This window comes from Vombatus ursinus, unplaced genomic scaffold (genome assembly GCF_900497805.2).
Source record: "Vombatus ursinus unplaced genomic scaffold, bare-nosed wombat genome assembly UNPS02009132.1, whole genome shotgun sequence".
Lineage (NCBI taxonomy): Eukaryota > Metazoa > Chordata > Mammalia > Diprotodontia > Vombatidae > Vombatus > Vombatus ursinus.
Window position 1 is genome coordinate 12729101 of NW_020948910.1, and position 17348 is coordinate 12746448.

The window sequence follows — 17348 nt, forward strand, 5'->3', positions numbered from 1 at the left end:
CATTCAACCTCTGTTTACCTCAGTTTTTCATCTTTAAAATGGGAGTAATAACAGCATTGACCTCCCAGGGTTGTTGTGAGGATCAAATGAGATATTAGTTGTAAAACACAATACAGATCCTGACACATAATAAGTATAAATGGTATTAAGTAACATAAATAAATATAAATAAATGTTAGCAATTATTATTAGGAGTAGTATTTGGAGGATATGTTTGCAATAATAATTTTACTTTTCAAACTGGATGCAAAATCAGTCACCTATCAAAAATAAGTGGGGAGTGGAGGTGAAATGCTGGCATAGAAAATAAAAAATATTAAAGGGTGAGCTCATTTTAATTGGTCAACCAACATTTACCAACTAGAGGCATAAGCGTAATGGGTAGAGAGCCTGCCCTAAAGCCAGGAAGACCTGAATTTAAGTTCTATTTCTAATACATCTTAAAGGGCTATATAAATGTTATCTGTTATTAATATTAGGACTACTCTTTGGATCTATACCATGAGACAGGCTTGTAGATAAAGCCACCTTATATTTAGAAGGAAGCAGTGTGGTATATTAGAATAACCACTGATTTTAAAGTCATAGGGCCTGGGTTCAAATCTTGCCTCTATTATTGACTTCAGGCAAGTGACAATATCTTTGGAGCTTAGTTTGGTCATCTGTAAAATGTAGGTGATGGACTAGATAGATGTCTTCTAAGATCTCTTCTAGTTCTAATGCTGTAGTCTTATGAAATTCTTTTGGTACTCTCATGCCTAAATATTTCTCTCCCCTCTCCCCCACCACCCGGGAGCATGTAGGTCCAAGGTACATCTGTCCTATAGCCAATAATAATGTTGTTCGAATGAAGGCAGAGTCTATTTAACATTAAATAATTTCTTTTAGTTAACCTCTAAGTGAGAGTAGTATCCAGTAGTGAATAGAAAGCCCGACCTTGGAGTTCAGAAGACCTGGGCTCAAGCCTTACCTCTGACACTTCTGGCTTGGTGACTACAAGCCAGTCATTTATCTTCTCAGCATCCTAGTCAGCTGGTATACATCAGTGGAGCATATTTCCATGCAGAGTTCCCCATACTAATGAAATCAGAGATCCAGGCCAAATTTCTGTGAAAAGAGCAAGGTTATTGTTTGGAGTCAAGATCCACTATGAGTTTGATGGATACTTACTTTATCTAAACTTAAAATATACCAGATCTTACCAATTTCAGTAGTTTGGATTGTGGTTTTTTTTTTTTTAAAGAATGTGAATTCATATATACTTCAAAGAACAGAAAAACAGGGAAACCAAAGATTTTGGCACCTATAGAAACTGTCTCAATCTCTTATTTATCCTCATTACTCTCTACTTTACATTTTCATTTTCTTTATGTATGTCATATTATCCTACTCTGCCTAGCAAATATAAATTCCTCGAGGGCAAGGATTGTATTATGTCATCTCCTTGGCACAGTACCTTGCATATATCAGGTGCCTAAGATTGTTGAATTCTTTTATCTCTTGAAAACTCTATGTATGCTGACAATTCTCAAATCTATACGGAATAGGGATAGGATTGAATCTGTGATGTCATTGTTGTATGGAACTCTCAGGTGAAGAGTCTGTCTCTACCAATACAGGTAGGAATCTTGTCTCCAATTTATAGTCTTAGCAATCTTCCTGGACCACTGGGTGATGGTTAATTGTTGCTATCCAGTCTTTTCAGTTGTCTGACTGTTCAGGACCCCATTTGGGGTTTTCTTAGCAAAGATACTAGAGTGGTTTTCCATTTGCTTCTCCAGCTCATAATACAAATGAGGAATCTGAGGTAAGCAGGATCTTGCCCAGGATCACCTAGCTAGTAAGTGTCTGAGGCTGGATTTGAGTTCAGGAAGGTGAGTCTTCTTTGCTCCTCCCAGGGGAAAGACTGTCCCTCCTCACATTTACCCGGAACCATTTGTCTTGATCTCTCTTTTGCCTTCTTATGTTCCCTGCCTTATGTTCTTCTGATTTGTGTATGGGTTGTACACTTGTCCCACCAATTAATTTCCCCCTGTAATATCCCAAGGCAAGGGCCTCTGCCATTTTTAAATGTTTGTAAATATTTTCACAATATCTTGTGCATAGTAGACATTTAACAACTATAAATGAATTAATAAAGGAAAATAATTATAGTTACTGCATTGGGATACTAGACAGGTTTCTCAATCAATACTAGCTCAGATTCAGCTTTTCAGTCTTCAGGTGTAGTCATAGGATATAGATTTAGATCTGGAAGGAAACTTAGAGGCCTTTAAGTGCAAAATCTTTATTTTACAGCTGAAGAAAATGAGTCTCAGGCCGCTAAATAACTTGCCCCCAGCTCATAAAACTACTAAGCGGCTCAGATGAGATTTGAACCTATTTCCTTCACACTTCAAGTCTATTACCCTCTCCATTATGATGTGCTGCCTCTCGATCTGTAAATGTCATACTCCTAATTCAATGTAAGGCTTGTATGTTAGGCAATAAATATTGTGAAGGATATTAAGATTACAATCCCCCTTCATTGTATTTATTTTCTGTGGATTCCATTTCCAAGTTTACTTTGTTGTTATTGTTCAGTAGTTCCAGTCATGTCCAACTTTTTGTGATGCCATTTGGGGTTTTCCTGGCAAAGATACTGGAGTGGTTTGTCATTTCCTTTTCCAGCTCATTTGACAGATGAGGAAATTGAGGCAAACCAGGTTAAGTGACTTGCCCAAAGTGACACAGCTAGTAGGTGTCTGAGGCCTGATTTGAATTCAAGCCTTCCAGACTCCAGGTCCAGTTTTCTATCCACTGCGCCACACCGAGTTTACTAGGCATTGCTAATTTCAAAGCATCCATAGTGATTTATGTGAAACAGAATTTGCCCAAGTACTGGGTAATAATTTAGAAGACTTGAATTCTAATTTCAGTTCTGCTGTCAACTCTGACTCTGAGAAAGTTATATACTCACCTATAAAATAGATGTTATGACTGAACTCCTATAGGAGAGCTCAACCAGATCAGCCTGGTGATGCTGTCCCTGGGGTGTTGCTGATAGAAGGAAGTGGTCAAATGATTTGTGCCAGCTGATAAAAATGATAGAAACAAAGTCTACTAGGACAGCATCACCAGGCAGTCCCTAGGTATTGGTGCCTAAGTTGGACACCCCCCACATTAAGATCTTTCCTGATTCTCCCAAATAAGAGTCCTCCCCCTCTCTATTGCCTTGTATATGTACATTTTTATCTTAAAGATTCTTGCATGTATTTATGCTGTCTGTCCCAAAGAATGCAAACTTCTTGAGGGCAGGGATAGCTTCATACCTAGCACCCAGCACAATGGCCGTACAGTACTGAGCAATACTTCTCCCTTCCTGCCAAACTGTGAGAGTGCAAGAATTTATAGTAACGCCACTGCCTATACATGAGGACATAGGATAAGATTCAGTGTGTTGAACACTTTTATTATTGCTACCCAGAAAATATCACCTTAAAAAACCCCCACAGTGTTTGTGAGTTTTGCTTTTTATACTCACTATATTGGGTTTTGGTGTGAATTGTGTTTATCTCTGTTCTGAGTCCCCAGCTACCTGCTATATGGTATTTCCTTAACTAACGACTGCTTGTCTTATTTCAGTATTTCAAAGTTTGAGGAACGATGCTGCTTTTTATACGTGCTTCACAACTCGGATGATTTTCAAATCTACTTCTGTACAGAACTTCACTGCAAAAAGTATGTATTAGTCATCATCTTGAAGAGGGAAAAATGAAATTCCTTGATCATTATTTTCTTTTAATGAATGAACGTGCAGTCTCTGTTGAGAGTTCCCAGCTGTGTAAATTTTTCATATAAGTTAATACTACCTAATTATGTTCTTTTTTTATCAGTCATTTAATCTTTGGTGCTCTTTAATAGATCAGACTTTATATGGAAGCATAATTCTTCCCACAGGGATAATATTAATTCTAGTTTTCTTGGTTAGTTTATAGGTTTTATCTCATTTTAAATGTGATCACTGTAATTTTTGATTACCAGAGTTGCCTTTCCTAAATTCCTTTGTAAGTATCAACATTCAATTTCCCACATTAATGAGACAGAGCATCGATGCAGGTAATTTTTAAAAAATGATTTCTCTTTAATTGTATAACAAGCAGTATGTTATTTCCCAGCAGATTTATCCTCCTAAAATGTGTTTTGCTTATACAGGTAATTAAAATAGTGTCTATTCCCTGATCATATAGTGACTGAACGTGTGTTAGGAATAGAAGCTGTATAGTAGAGGCCTGTTGACTTAAAATTTGAGGTGAATAACTCACATATAGTTTATCAGGATTTGACTGCACAGTATATAGTTGTAGTTATATTTGTTTATATATACATACATATATATTTTAAGGCATGATTCTTAAGTGTAGCATTATCTTTAATCTTGTATAACATATAGCTACAAAATTTGTAGGAAATTTAGCAAATTTATTTGTGTCTTTATTAATTTGTAGAAAATTTTATTTGTTGGAAATGTATGTATTTCCTACTTTATATTAAATAAATATAAAAATGTATTTATTTTTAGGAAATTAGCAAATTTGTTAATTATATTTCTGTTTACATTTCAATTCCAAAGCCTAATTATTTAAGATGTAAGAAGGGAAATGCAAAGGAACTTGTTAAATTCAGATACTTTTTCATTTGCTAATGGCTGTGATTAAGGCAGAAACCCTTTGGTTAGACAGAACAATTTTAAAATAAAAGTATGGTCAGTAAAAATGCATGTGTTAATTGTTCTTGACTCCTGTGGAAATTATTTGGTTTGAGTGACATATTCATGAACATGTAAAATTTTACATGAGATAACCAACCATGATGTAATTAATTTTAAAGCCAACCTCAGTAAAACTGTAATACTTTCATTGTATTCTTACTCTTGATTAAATGCTATTTCTTTTGCATTTTCCTCTTCCATGACATACAACTACTACCAGAACTCTCTGCTGACATCAAAGAATGCTTTGATAGAGACTAGGTTGCAGTCCTGTATTCCTAACAGATCTATAGTGGAGGAAAAATCCATCTAAAGATACATTTAAGTAAAAAGCAAGCTAATTCACTTGTTGGGAGTTAGTAGTTGTTGGTTTTGATTTTGTTATTGTTGTTTTTCACAGAAAAGATTAAGGCTATACACAGAGAGCTCTTTCTTCTTCCCTCTTCCTTATCTGACATCATTAAGCTATCTTTCCTCCCTATTATCTGCTTCACTACAGTATGAGAGAGGGCAGCTAGGTGGCACAGTAAATAGAGTGGCAGGCCTGGAGTCGGGAAGACCTATCTTCCTAAGTTCAAATCCAGCCTCAGACGCTTACTAGCTATGTGACCCTGGGCAAGTCGCATAACCATGTTTACCTCAGTTTCCTCATCTGTAAAAATGAGCTAAAAAAGGAAATAACAAACCACTCCAGTATCTTTGCCAAGAAAACCCCAAATGGGGTCATGAAGAGTTGTACACAAATGGTAAACAACTGGAGAACAGTCTGAGATGATCAGGCTTCATTCTCTAGCTCAGACCAAATGCACTACATGCCTTTGATCTCATCCCCTCTCATCTTCTCCAGGAGATTGTTCCTACAATCATTCCCACTCTTTCATCTTCATTATCTCTCCATTGCCAACAAAAATGTCCCAATCTCCCTCATTCTTAAAAAAAACCCTTGCATGATTTGACCATACCACTAGTTATCATGGTATAGTTCTCCTTCCCTTCTCAGCTAAACTCTTTGAGGGAATCATCTATGCTAGATGCTTCCACTTCCTATCTTTTCACTCTCTTCTAGACTCTCTACAGTCTGGTTTCTGACCTCATCATTCACCTGAAACTGTCAGCTCTGAAGACACCAATGATCTTTTCATTTCCAAGTCTAATGATCTTTTTTTCTGTCATTATACAAGTTGGCCTCTAAAGCATTTGACATTGCTAATCACCTTCCCTTCCTGGATATCTGCTCTTCTCTTTATTTTCATGTTACTGCTGTCCCCTGGTTTTCATGCCTGTCTGACCATTCTTCAGTCTCCATTGCTGAATCTTCATTCGTGTCATATCCCTTCATCATGAGGATCCCTCAAGATTGTCTTGGGTCCCCTTCTCTTTTTGAGCTGTACTATTTTATTTCATCATTTTCCATGAGTTGTTATCATCTTTATATAGATGATTTTTAGATCTATATATTCATCCTTAATTTATCCCCTAGAGGGGCAGCTGGGTTGCATAGTGGATAGAGCACCTGTTCTGGAGTTATGAAAGACCTGAATTCAAATCCAGCCCCAGACACTTACTAGTTGTGCAAATCACTTAACCCCTATTTGCTTCACATTCCTTATCTTAAAATGATCTGGAGAAGAAAACAACAAACCACTCCAATATCTTTGCCAAGAAACCCCAAAAGGAGTCATGAAGAGTTGGAAACTACTGAACTACAAAAAAAAAATTATTCCTGTGGTCCAGCACTGTAACTCTATCTTCCTTTTGGACACATTGAACTAGATATTGCTTAGTCATCTCAGACTCAGCATGTCAGAAACAGAGCTCATCATCTTCCCACTCCACACTCTCCCCCTTTCCAAAGTTCCGTCTTACTATTGAGGCTACCACCATACTCCTAGTCACTCAGATCCACTACCGTGGTGTCATCCTGGACTCCTCATCCTCATTCACCACACACATCCAATCTATTTGCCAAATCTTGTCATTTCTACGTTTACAACATCTCTGACTTGTGTTCCCTTCTCTGACACTGTTACCACCCTAGTTAAGGTCCTTATCACCTCTCACCTTGACCATTTCAATAGCTTTTTAACTGATTTCCCTGCCTCAAGTCTCTCTTCATTCCAATCTCTTCTCCATTCAGCCATCAAGATGATTTTTTTTCTGAAATAAAATGTTGACTATGTCATCCTCTTGCGCAAATGGCTCCGAATTACCTCCAGGATTAAATATAAAGTCCTATGTTTGACTTTTAAAGATCTTCACAACCTACCTCTTCATATACTTTACCCCTTTTCATTTACTCTGAAATCCATCTACACTGGCTTACTTGCAAGTCCATTTCCCATCTCCATGTCTTTTCACTGGCTTTCCATCATTCTTGGTATGCTCTTGTCCCCCATGACTGCAACATTCTCTTCTTTATCTCTGCTTCTTAGTTTTTTTGGCTCCCTTCAAGACTTCACCTCAAATGCCACCTTCTCTAGAGGCCTTTCATCATCCCTCCTGGTGCTAGTGTCTCCCACTCTGAGATTACCCTCTATCTGCTCTGTATATATCTTGTCCATGCCTATTTATTTACCTCTTGTCTCTACTATAATAATGTGATTTCTTTTTTTCCCTTATAATGTGATTTCCTTGAGGGGAGAGGCCATATCTTTGCCTTTCTTTGTATCCCTGGCACTTAGCACAGTGCCTATTACATAGTCAAGTCTTTTGATTGACTGACTGCATTGTAAAATTGGTGTCCTGCTTCTGCTTATCTTACTTTGTATCAGTTCAGAAAAATCTTCCTGCACCTTTATATTCTTCATCTTTAATCAATGAGCTTTTGCTTCCAGTTCTTTTCTAATACAAAACACACTGCTATAAATCTTTTGGCATATATGGGACCTCTCTTTCTTTGGAAATCTTTGATTTCCCCTTTGGGTATTTGACTAATTGTGCACTCTTGGGTTCCAAAGATATGAATGTTTCAGTCACTTTATTAGCATAATTCCAAATAGTTTTCTGCAATGGTCAGACCAATCCATAGCTCCACTAACAATGTATTAGGGTGCCTCTTTCTACAAGCCCTCCAACACTGAGCCTGCCCATCTATTTTCATCTTTAGCAATTTGCTGAGTGTGAGGTAAAACCTCTTGTGTTTGTTCACAGCTTTTCAACTGATCTTTAGCCTGTTAGAGCTTCCTTCTTAATGAGAAATTTTCAGCAGTCTATGAAGAAATGCTCTATATAGTGCAAATATGGATGACTAAATGAAAACAAGCCAAGTGCCAGATGTTGTGATATCTGTGGGTTCCCCCCCTTGTTTTAGACATCCTTTTAAGACTGATAATCTTCTTCTCTTCTTCTCAAATGATTCAATAATTCTTGCTAGCTACAGAAAACCTCTACTACTCAATCAAAGCAGATTATTAAGTATATCTTAATTGGTCAGCATTTTTCTGAATTGCATTGCTTTCTATGTGATGGACCATGCTATCCTCAATACTCTTTGCCAGAGAAGTTCCTAAGCAAAGCATACTTGTCTTAGAATGAGAAGTGACTCCTTTTTTCATCTAGACCTACTTACATGCCAATTTTCTATATTCATTTTTGCATCTCTCAGTCTATGACTTTTCTGAAACATGAAGAAATGGCCAGCACAGATCATCTACTCCAGAAGATAATTATTCATGTCATACCCCATCTTTTTGTGTACTATAAAATGCTTTGGAATAAGAGTATGTGTAGTACTTTTGTGTACTATAAAATACTTTGGAATAAAGTGGTGATGTGGGAAATTTCAGGGAAAATCCGACAACACAGAAGGAACTGTTAATTTTTTGAAAATCACAGTTTCTTTCTGTTACCTTGTTAAACACAAGATTAGCTATATTTTGCGCACTGGTACCATGTTGAACTTTGTGGGCTGTTAATTTAAGATTTATTTTTTTATGTCTACATTTCCATTTTCATTTCAGATTTTTTGAAATGGTGAATACTATTACTGAAGAAAAGGGGAAAAGTACAGAAGAAGGAGAATGTGATAATGATTCCTTGGAGGTAATATTTAAATTTGTTTAGTTATTAATTGAAGCTTCTCAAAAATTGATATTTGTAAAGTTGGCTGTTTAAATCTCAACTAAATTATTTGGAAGGGAAAAAATAAATCTTTCAAAAAAAATTTAGGGCAGCTAGGTGGCACAGTGCATAGAGCACAGGCCCTGGAGTCAGGAGGACCTAGGTTCAAATGTGGCCTCAAACACTGTGTGACCCTGGGCAAGCCACTTAACCCTGATTGCCTCAAAAAAAGAAAATCTGATTTTGGCAAATATTTCTCCCTTTTAAGTTCAAAATTAGCTTTTTTTTCTTCTTCAGAAAATTGAAAAGACAGGATAAACAGGACCACCCTAGGTTCCTGAAATGGGTGATACCACTGGGGTGCCGGAACAATTGGGGGGGGCAGTAGTAGCCTCAGGTGCAACTGGTGGCATTGAATAAAAATAAGGGGTTGGGGGAAGCATAAGGAAAAAAGAGAAGATAAGAAAAATTTGAAAGCGCATTTGTACATGTTTCATCTATTGTGTAGCACAGTTAAAGTCATAGTTATTACATTATTTTCCAAATAAACACACAAAATGCAAGTTTTAACCAATGAGTGGTCAAGTCTGCCAACAGGTCTTAGCAAGCAAGTGTAGGTAGTCAAGCATGTAGTGCATTATCGGGAAGTCCAGCATGCATTGGCAGGAAGATGTGCATGTAATGACTTGTTTACAATACTATACTAAATGGTTACCTGATGCAATATTGTGTCATCAAAATTTCAGTGCAGGAAAAACCCACAAATTAACAATAAATTATTAAATTTGATACATCATTTTAAAAATAGATATTTTATGTATTTTTTGAAATGACACAAATTTCAAAAAACCATTAAAGAGTTAAAGAAAGTATATTTCCGGGGGGGGGGGGGCGGTGCTGAGTAACTTTTTTAAAAAAGGGGTCAGTAGGCCAAATAAATTTGGGAACCTCTAGATGAATCATTTGCATTAGTTTAGTTTTATTTTGTATTGGATTCCTGAATTAGATTGAATTGTTTGAATTGAATTGAAGCTTCTTGCAAATAAGAATTTTTTCATTGATTGTTTTTATACTTAAACATAGCACCTAGTACATAGTAGATGTTTAACAAATAATTGTTGATTGGTTGATTCTCATCTGATATGAAAATGGAGAATGGTTCATTGAAGAATACCTATTACCTACATCTCTTCCACAGCAGCAGTATCCATTGTCAGTGACACACATGTGCAAAAACGCACACACACACACACACACACACACACACACACACACACGAGTTTCACTCCTCTAAGTTTTATCACAATTTGAATGCCACAATGGAATTCAAACAGATACATACATGGTGCTATATGATTGACATAGTGAGTGGAAACACATACTGTTCTCCTGAACTGTCTTCAGAATTTCCCTGTGTTTCTATCATTTGGAGCCATGATCCACTGTGAGGCAAGCCCTTTTGAAAAGCCTAACTTGAGGAATTTTACAAAGTGTGGCATAGAAACAGCTCAGTTATTTGGCATTTTGGGAGGAGGTTAAAGTATTTTGAATGAGCAGACTTTGCTGATCACTGAAGTTTAAGTCCTGAGTACAAAACTTTAAAATTTTCAATAATTTTCAAATGGATATCTTTATTATATAGCTCCTAGCCTTTTTGAAAATACAGTCTTTTGAGGGTGAGTAAAACGTGAGAGCAGGAGGTAACCCAGGCTTATCATTATACATGACAGTTGCCACAAAAGACAGTGTGGTTTAGTGGAAATTTTAGTGATTTTTTTTCCCCAGTCCTCAGAATTGTACTGGGAATCAAGTAATCTGTGTTTCAGTCTTGGCATTGCTACTGATCAGCTGGCCATTGCCATTGACCAGCTGTGTCTTTGAACAAGTCCCTTACTCATTCTGAATGCCATTGATTTCCTCATCTACTAAATGAAAGGGCTTGATTATGCAATAAGGGTCCCTTCCATCACTAAACCTATGATTTTTGTTCTGAATTGTTGATACAAAAGTAACATTGGGGAAAATGGATTAGAATTTGCATCTTTGGGGAAAATCTTCATGTCAAGGTCAAGGGGGAATAGAGAAGGAGTCATAATACAGCCTTTTAGAACCTTCCAAAGATGTCAAAGTCCTTCCCAGGTAAAGAATGCTTTGCTCTACAGCATAGCTGACGCAGAATCACAGATGACGGTCATTTGCTTCTTGCTCATAAAGATGGAATGAAGGGCATGCAGCTGTGTGATCTCTTAGGTAGAGTAACTGGGTTTCTTTCCTGCACAATCAATTACTGACGCAGAGGCTGAGAAGCCTTTTCTCATTTGATTTTCTGGCTGTCTAGGGAAAAAAAATTACTCTTTCACTGTTGTTATCATAACCTTTAACTTCCCAGTAGCATTATTTTTCCTTCATCATGAGTACAGTGGACCCAAGGCACCCCCCCCCCCAATTAACTTACACTGTCTCTTCTGTCTTTGTTCTATGGAAGTCTGTTAATGGAGTATGGAAGAAGACTATACCCAGAAGGACGTAGGAGCCAGCCTATGGCCAAATTGTTAAATTTGCAGTGTGAGCATTTAGACCTCAGAGACCTTGGCTATACATCAGGCCTTGATTCATTGCTTTGTTGATTATCTAGACTTAAGAAAGTGGTCATAATATAAACTTAAAAGTATGTGCATACTTTTTGGTTTTTGGAGAACCTGGTTGTAAAACATTTACCACCACATCCCCATATTGCTCTGTAACCATTGCTTGAGCTCAGCAAGAAGGCTTAAGGAATGATTTCATCAACAGATTGGAGGCCTGGTGACTGAAGGCTAATAGTAGTAGTAGTAATAATAATAATAATAGACATTTATGAAATTCTTTAAGGTTTACAAAGTGCTTTATATCAGTTATCTCATTTGAGCTTCACAACAACCCTGACTGCCCCTCACCATTTCAAGAATGTGTGTTAAAGTATTTTAAGGAGGTCATACTGCAAAGGAGAAAACTGTGAACCAGAGAATTTATAGACACATGCTTCATTGTCAAGAAGAAGATGGCATTTCTGCTGTCAGGATACCAGGCTAGAATATTAATGTTTGACTTTGAACAGAATTCTAGGCACTGGCAACAGTGATAAAATGCATCTTTTATGAAGATGAAATTCCTATGTAGCACCTGCATGATAAATCAACTCTCATGAAATCTCTTTCAGTGGTAACATTTCTTATTATGAATATCACCTTGCTAAATAGGTTGATTCAGTAAACATTGGCAGGTAAGAATATAGTAACAACTCACATTTATTAGTACTTTAAGGTTGACAAAATGTTTCTCCCACAATAACCCCATGAATAGGATGAGTAATATCATCCCCATTTCACAGAGGAGGAAACTGAGGCCAGAAGAAGTGGTGATTTGACCTGGCGTCAAGAAGTGGTAACAGAGCCAGGATTTGAGCACAGGTCTTCCAACTTAAGCCTAGCACTCTTTCAATTACAGAATTCTGTTTTCCAAATAGCAATAACATCCATCACCAGACCTTGTTCATAGTTTTATTTTAGTTTTATTTGGTAGCTAATAATGGAATAACTTTGCTTTTCTCAAATAATCCTAGGCTTTTCAAATGCCCTTTCCCTGAAAGACAAAAAGATGATGAGATTATGCCCCCCCAAAAAAACCCCAAAACCCCAACCTTTTCTAACCATCCATGCATTAGTTTGTGCCCTGTAAGCAGTACACATTTGAAATCTCTTAAAGTGAGTAAATATTCCAGTAGCTGAAGAATTTCTTTCCCAAGAGCCTGCAATATTTGTACATGCTAAAACAGTTGACCTGTCAGACCTTTTTTTGCGTAAGCTTGATTCACCCAGTTCCAGAAGGCATTTGATTCCCTGAAGCCTGCTAGGATAGAAGATGGCAAGCACCACCAAAATAGAACATCAATTTTTAATCAGCATAGTAAAACTTTTTCAAAGGATAATAAAAATGTTCAGAAATTAGTTCCTTTAAAAAGGAACTTTTTGTAACTTTATGATTTGTTGGTTTTTCATCCACTATATCTAGCCTTCTATGGTGATGTCTTTGTTTGAATTGGCATGGCTACCCTTTGGATAATGCACAAAGCTGGGAGCTATAGATGCTGAACTCATGGATATCTTAGCAAGAATCAGGCTGATACTAAGCTAAGAAAGCCATTTCATTTCAATGAGAACTTTCCTAAGAAGGTAATCTCGTTTCAATGAGAATCCCTCATAAGCCATGAGTTCTACCTTTATAGTAGGAAGGCACTCTTAAGCTACTCTTTTTTTCCCCATAAGCCCTAAAATTACCAGGAGATTGGAGAAGATGCTGGAAACTTCCAATTTAACCACCTTTTCCCAGTCTAAAAAGTCCATAAGCTTCAAAAAGAGGTCTCTTGACACAGATTCTAACCATCCTTCTGTTTTCAGTCCTTACTAGAAATAACTATAGGGAGGAGGGTTTGGAATCCTGACCACATTTGACCTGGGTAGATTTTGTGATTAACCAATGGATTTTATTCCACCGGTTGGGTATAACCGGACTAGATGCTCTGATGTAGCCCTGTAAATGGCATGGTGAGGCTCTCAACCTCTGGTTGATTTAGAATCTATAAAGAATTTAAACTTTTGCATTTTCAGATGCTAGATATTCACATTAAAAACATGTGCCCTCCCTATCCCTAGTGATAGGGAGATTTGGGGCAGAGATACCCAAATCCTGCTCACCTTGATCCCTCATACCTTGATTGAAGTTAAGTCCAGTCCCTAATAAGGTGATCAGTATAATAATAGGATGGCTTTTGGAAGAGAAGCTCTGGACAAGGACAGCTTTAGTTAAACTAGCTGAAAAAGTTAGTCATGACTGACAAGATTAGAAGAGAATATCTTAGAATAACTTCTGGGAAAATATAAGAGTATTGAGAGAATATTGCTAAATTAATTCTGTAATATAAATCAACCAGATTTGCACAGATCTTTCTAGTTTATCCTACATTTGCCTTCAAAAAATTTACAAATGTTCATTTTCTCTTTAAAGTTGAGCAAGATTTTCTTAAGCTTTTGCTCTTTTTCTTTAACTAGCAGATATTTGAAATCCATGTCATAGAATGGTTTCTATAGTGTACCTAGTCCTTTTCCACTGCTTGTGGATATATTATTGCACTGGTCATAGTACTTTCTTACAATAGAGCTTAGCTTATCATGATACTACTATAAATACTACTTGCTTTTTCTTTGTTCCCTTCTGCTGAAATATACTGTGAAATTATATACTCCATCTATGTGAATATCTATGTATGTACACATACCTCTACCTTGTGTATGTGTATGTACATATATATACACATATAGCTATACAGAAATATGTGTGTATAGATGCATGAATCTATACACATCTATCTATGTGTACTGATTTTCTTGGTTTATTCCATGGTTGCCTTCTAAAAATTTATGAATGTTCATCTTTTTAAAGGTGAGCATGATTTTCTTAAGCTTTTGCCCCTTTCCTTTAACTGGATGATATATGTAATCTGACTGACAGACAGACAGACAGACAGATAGATAGATAGATAGATAGATAGACAGATAGATAGATGGGGTGTGTGTGTGTATGTACTTGTACAGATATTCTAAAAGTCTTATTCCAGTTTTAAGCTTACTAAAACTTGAAGTACAGAAAGATTTTGAGGACATCCTGTGTATATAGTGCTTTCAGTTGGGAATAATACAGTGATACATGAAGGCAGGGAGAAGAGAGGCAGGAAGGAGGGCAGGGGACAGAGAGAAAAATGGAGAGGAGAGAAAGGAGGGGGAAAGAAGGGAGAAGAGAGAAAAGAAAAGAGAGAATTGAGGAAGGGGGAGAGGGAAAGAATTAATTTATTATATATTTACTGTGTGACAAAACATCGTGGATACAGATATAAGCAAGCAAGGCAGTCCCTCCTCTCAAGAAGCTTACATTCTAGAAGTGGAAAGACAGCATATAAAAAGAAGCTAGAAAGGGCTGGGGAGTCAGAATGGTTTCTGTAGTGGTGGCTGGGCAGTGATGTGTCTGTCTGGTTTCAGGCAGGATAAGGTAAAAAGCTCATCTCTCAAAGTAGAGGGTGGTTCCAGGGGCAGAATCCCAGATTTGGGTGAGACATAGATGGGGATGATGGCCAGGGTGCCAAGGATTGGAAGTGATGATCAGGAAGCATAAAATTAGAATTGAAAGAGACGTTTGAAGTGCCCCGTAAAGCGGTTGAGATGGTAGGACCCAACAGACTCATCCTTTCACTGAATGTGTTGGCCCAAGAATTTGATTCACAGAAGGAACTAAACTACATCCATGTGGTCAGTGTTGCTATATATAAAACCAGAAGACATAAAGAACTTAAAAGCAAGTGGAAGGCTGGCTCCCAGGTTTTTCTCAGAGGATTGATGAAGGGAATTGATAGACTTGGTTTTATTGTGTGCCCCAAGACATCAAGAAACATCATTTCATGGGGCACTTGATTATCTTGCCTTGTAATGCTTATGAAGCACGTAAGCAGGTAGAATCCTGAAATCCAGTGCAATTAAAAACTTGACATGTAAAGTACATGTGGAACTATTACAAATTTACAAAACTAACATCCAGTCCCAATGGATAAATGGGCATAGGAGGTGAACAAATAGTTTTCAAAGGAGGAAACAAACATTGTTAATAACCCTTTGAAAAAATGTTCAAGCTCACTAATAGCAAAAATGTTGCAAATTTAAATGACTCTGAGGTACCACCTCACTCTTATTAAATTGTCAAAAATATTTAAATTCTATTAACTCAATATTAGAAGTTATGGAGAAGTAGATACACATTCTTTGCTAGTGGAATTACAAACTAATGGAATCTTTTTGGGGGAATTCAATAGAACAAACATTTATTAAAGACCAGTAGAAGAAATCTACAAGAAGATTCAAAGGTTTCAAAGAGGACTGATGATAGTACAGGTAATATCTTGACTTGTACATGAATTGGATTTAAGTGAGATAGAATTACACAAAGTAGGCGGCCTCACTCTCTCTTCTGAGTCACTGAACTTCAGTGGTAGGAGAAAAGTCAAGAAGATTGGTGATTGGCTATGGAGGATTTATGGGAAGCCATAGACAAGAATCCCATCATGAGAAGATGTGGAAGAGGGGAATGGGATTTGCACTCTGTACTAGTAAAAAAATCTTCCCACACCAATGAGATTGTGGATCTATCCAAATACTGGTTTTCTTAATTTGATTCTAGTAACTGTAACTTTTTAAATTTGGCTTTCTAGAATTTATTTTAACATTCCAAGTTTATATTAACATTATGAGAGGCAGTGTAGAATAGTGAATAAAGATAAAGAGCCATCCTCAGAACCAAGAAGACTAGGGTTCAGGTTCTAGCTCTTGACACATCCTGGTTGTGTGAGCCTCAGCACTTAACCTCTCATTGCTTACCAGCACTTCTTAAACTGAGTTGTGACCCTGTGGGCTCACAAAAAATTGGGCAACAGTAAAAGGTTTCTGAATGCACAATGATCAAAAATTAATTAAAAATCAAATGCATATTGAATCCAAGGTGTTTCTGGAAGTACTTGCCTGTGTTGCATCACACAACTTGCAGCCTTGGTTCAGAACACACAACATGTGCACTTTGCACTGCGCATGCCCTCAGGCCATGCAACCCCAAGGAACACTGCTGAAACTCAAAAAGGGGTCACGAATGGAAGAAGTTTAAGAAACCCTGGTCTAGACAACTCTCTTAAGTCTATAACTGCAGAGGAGCTGCTGTCCTTGGTGGAGGGGATTTCCTCATCTGGGAATCCTTTATTTTCATATCACATATTTTAAAGTGGAAGTGATACTTAAGTCTGTGAACACCACATCCAGAACAATACTTCCACCTATCACTCTTCACATGATAAACATAAGCAGTTACCTTAAAGATATCCTTTGAACAGTTTTTTGAAAATCATAGAATAAAGTCCTGTGATGACGAAGTTCTCTTGGAGATGAGATAAGGTCCAGTGTTTTTGGCATTGATGACTGCAGCCTTTTAGGTGCCTAGACAAAAAATAAATAAAAGTGTAAAACAGGCCAGTTGGTCAGGAAGTGTGTCTTTGTTTTTCATTCAGTCACCTAGGATATGGTCAACAGTCAGCAAAGATTAACTAAAGCAGTTCTATAAAATACACATTTTGAAGCTTATCTCTAGATTCTTTGCAACTTGTAAAAAAATTTTATATTGGAAAGGATGGATTAAAGTCTATATTTCTTCTTGCTTTTAATATTTAGGTTTATTTGAAGCAGTAAAACATAAGGTTTTATAGGTAATAATCAGCACAAAGTGTACCAGGGTACTTCTAATATACCTCGTTGTCCTCTTGTCTAAGAGAAATGTTCCCATTTATCTAGCATTTATGTAGCACTTTAAGGGTTGCAAGGCACTTTACAAATATTATCTCAGTTGATCTTCACCACATGACTGGAAGGGGGTAGGTGCTATTTTCCACTTTACAGATGAAGAAGCTGAGGCAGAC

At 37.0% G+C, this 17348-nt stretch overlaps 1 protein-coding gene across 1 annotated transcript in view; it reads left to right on the top strand.

Annotated features, from left to right (window-relative positions):
- The window catches only part of MAP3K5 (mitogen-activated protein kinase kinase kinase 5), a 270359-nt gene that overhangs the window by 178965 nt on the left and 74046 nt on the right, over nt 1–17348 (top strand). The window contains exons 13-14 of the mRNA XM_027850741.1: nt 3625–3720; nt 8710–8791. Coding sequence (XP_027706542.1) covers nt 3625–3720; nt 8710–8791 — 178 coding nt within the window. The remainder of the gene's footprint in view (nt 1–3624; nt 3721–8709; nt 8792–17348) is intronic.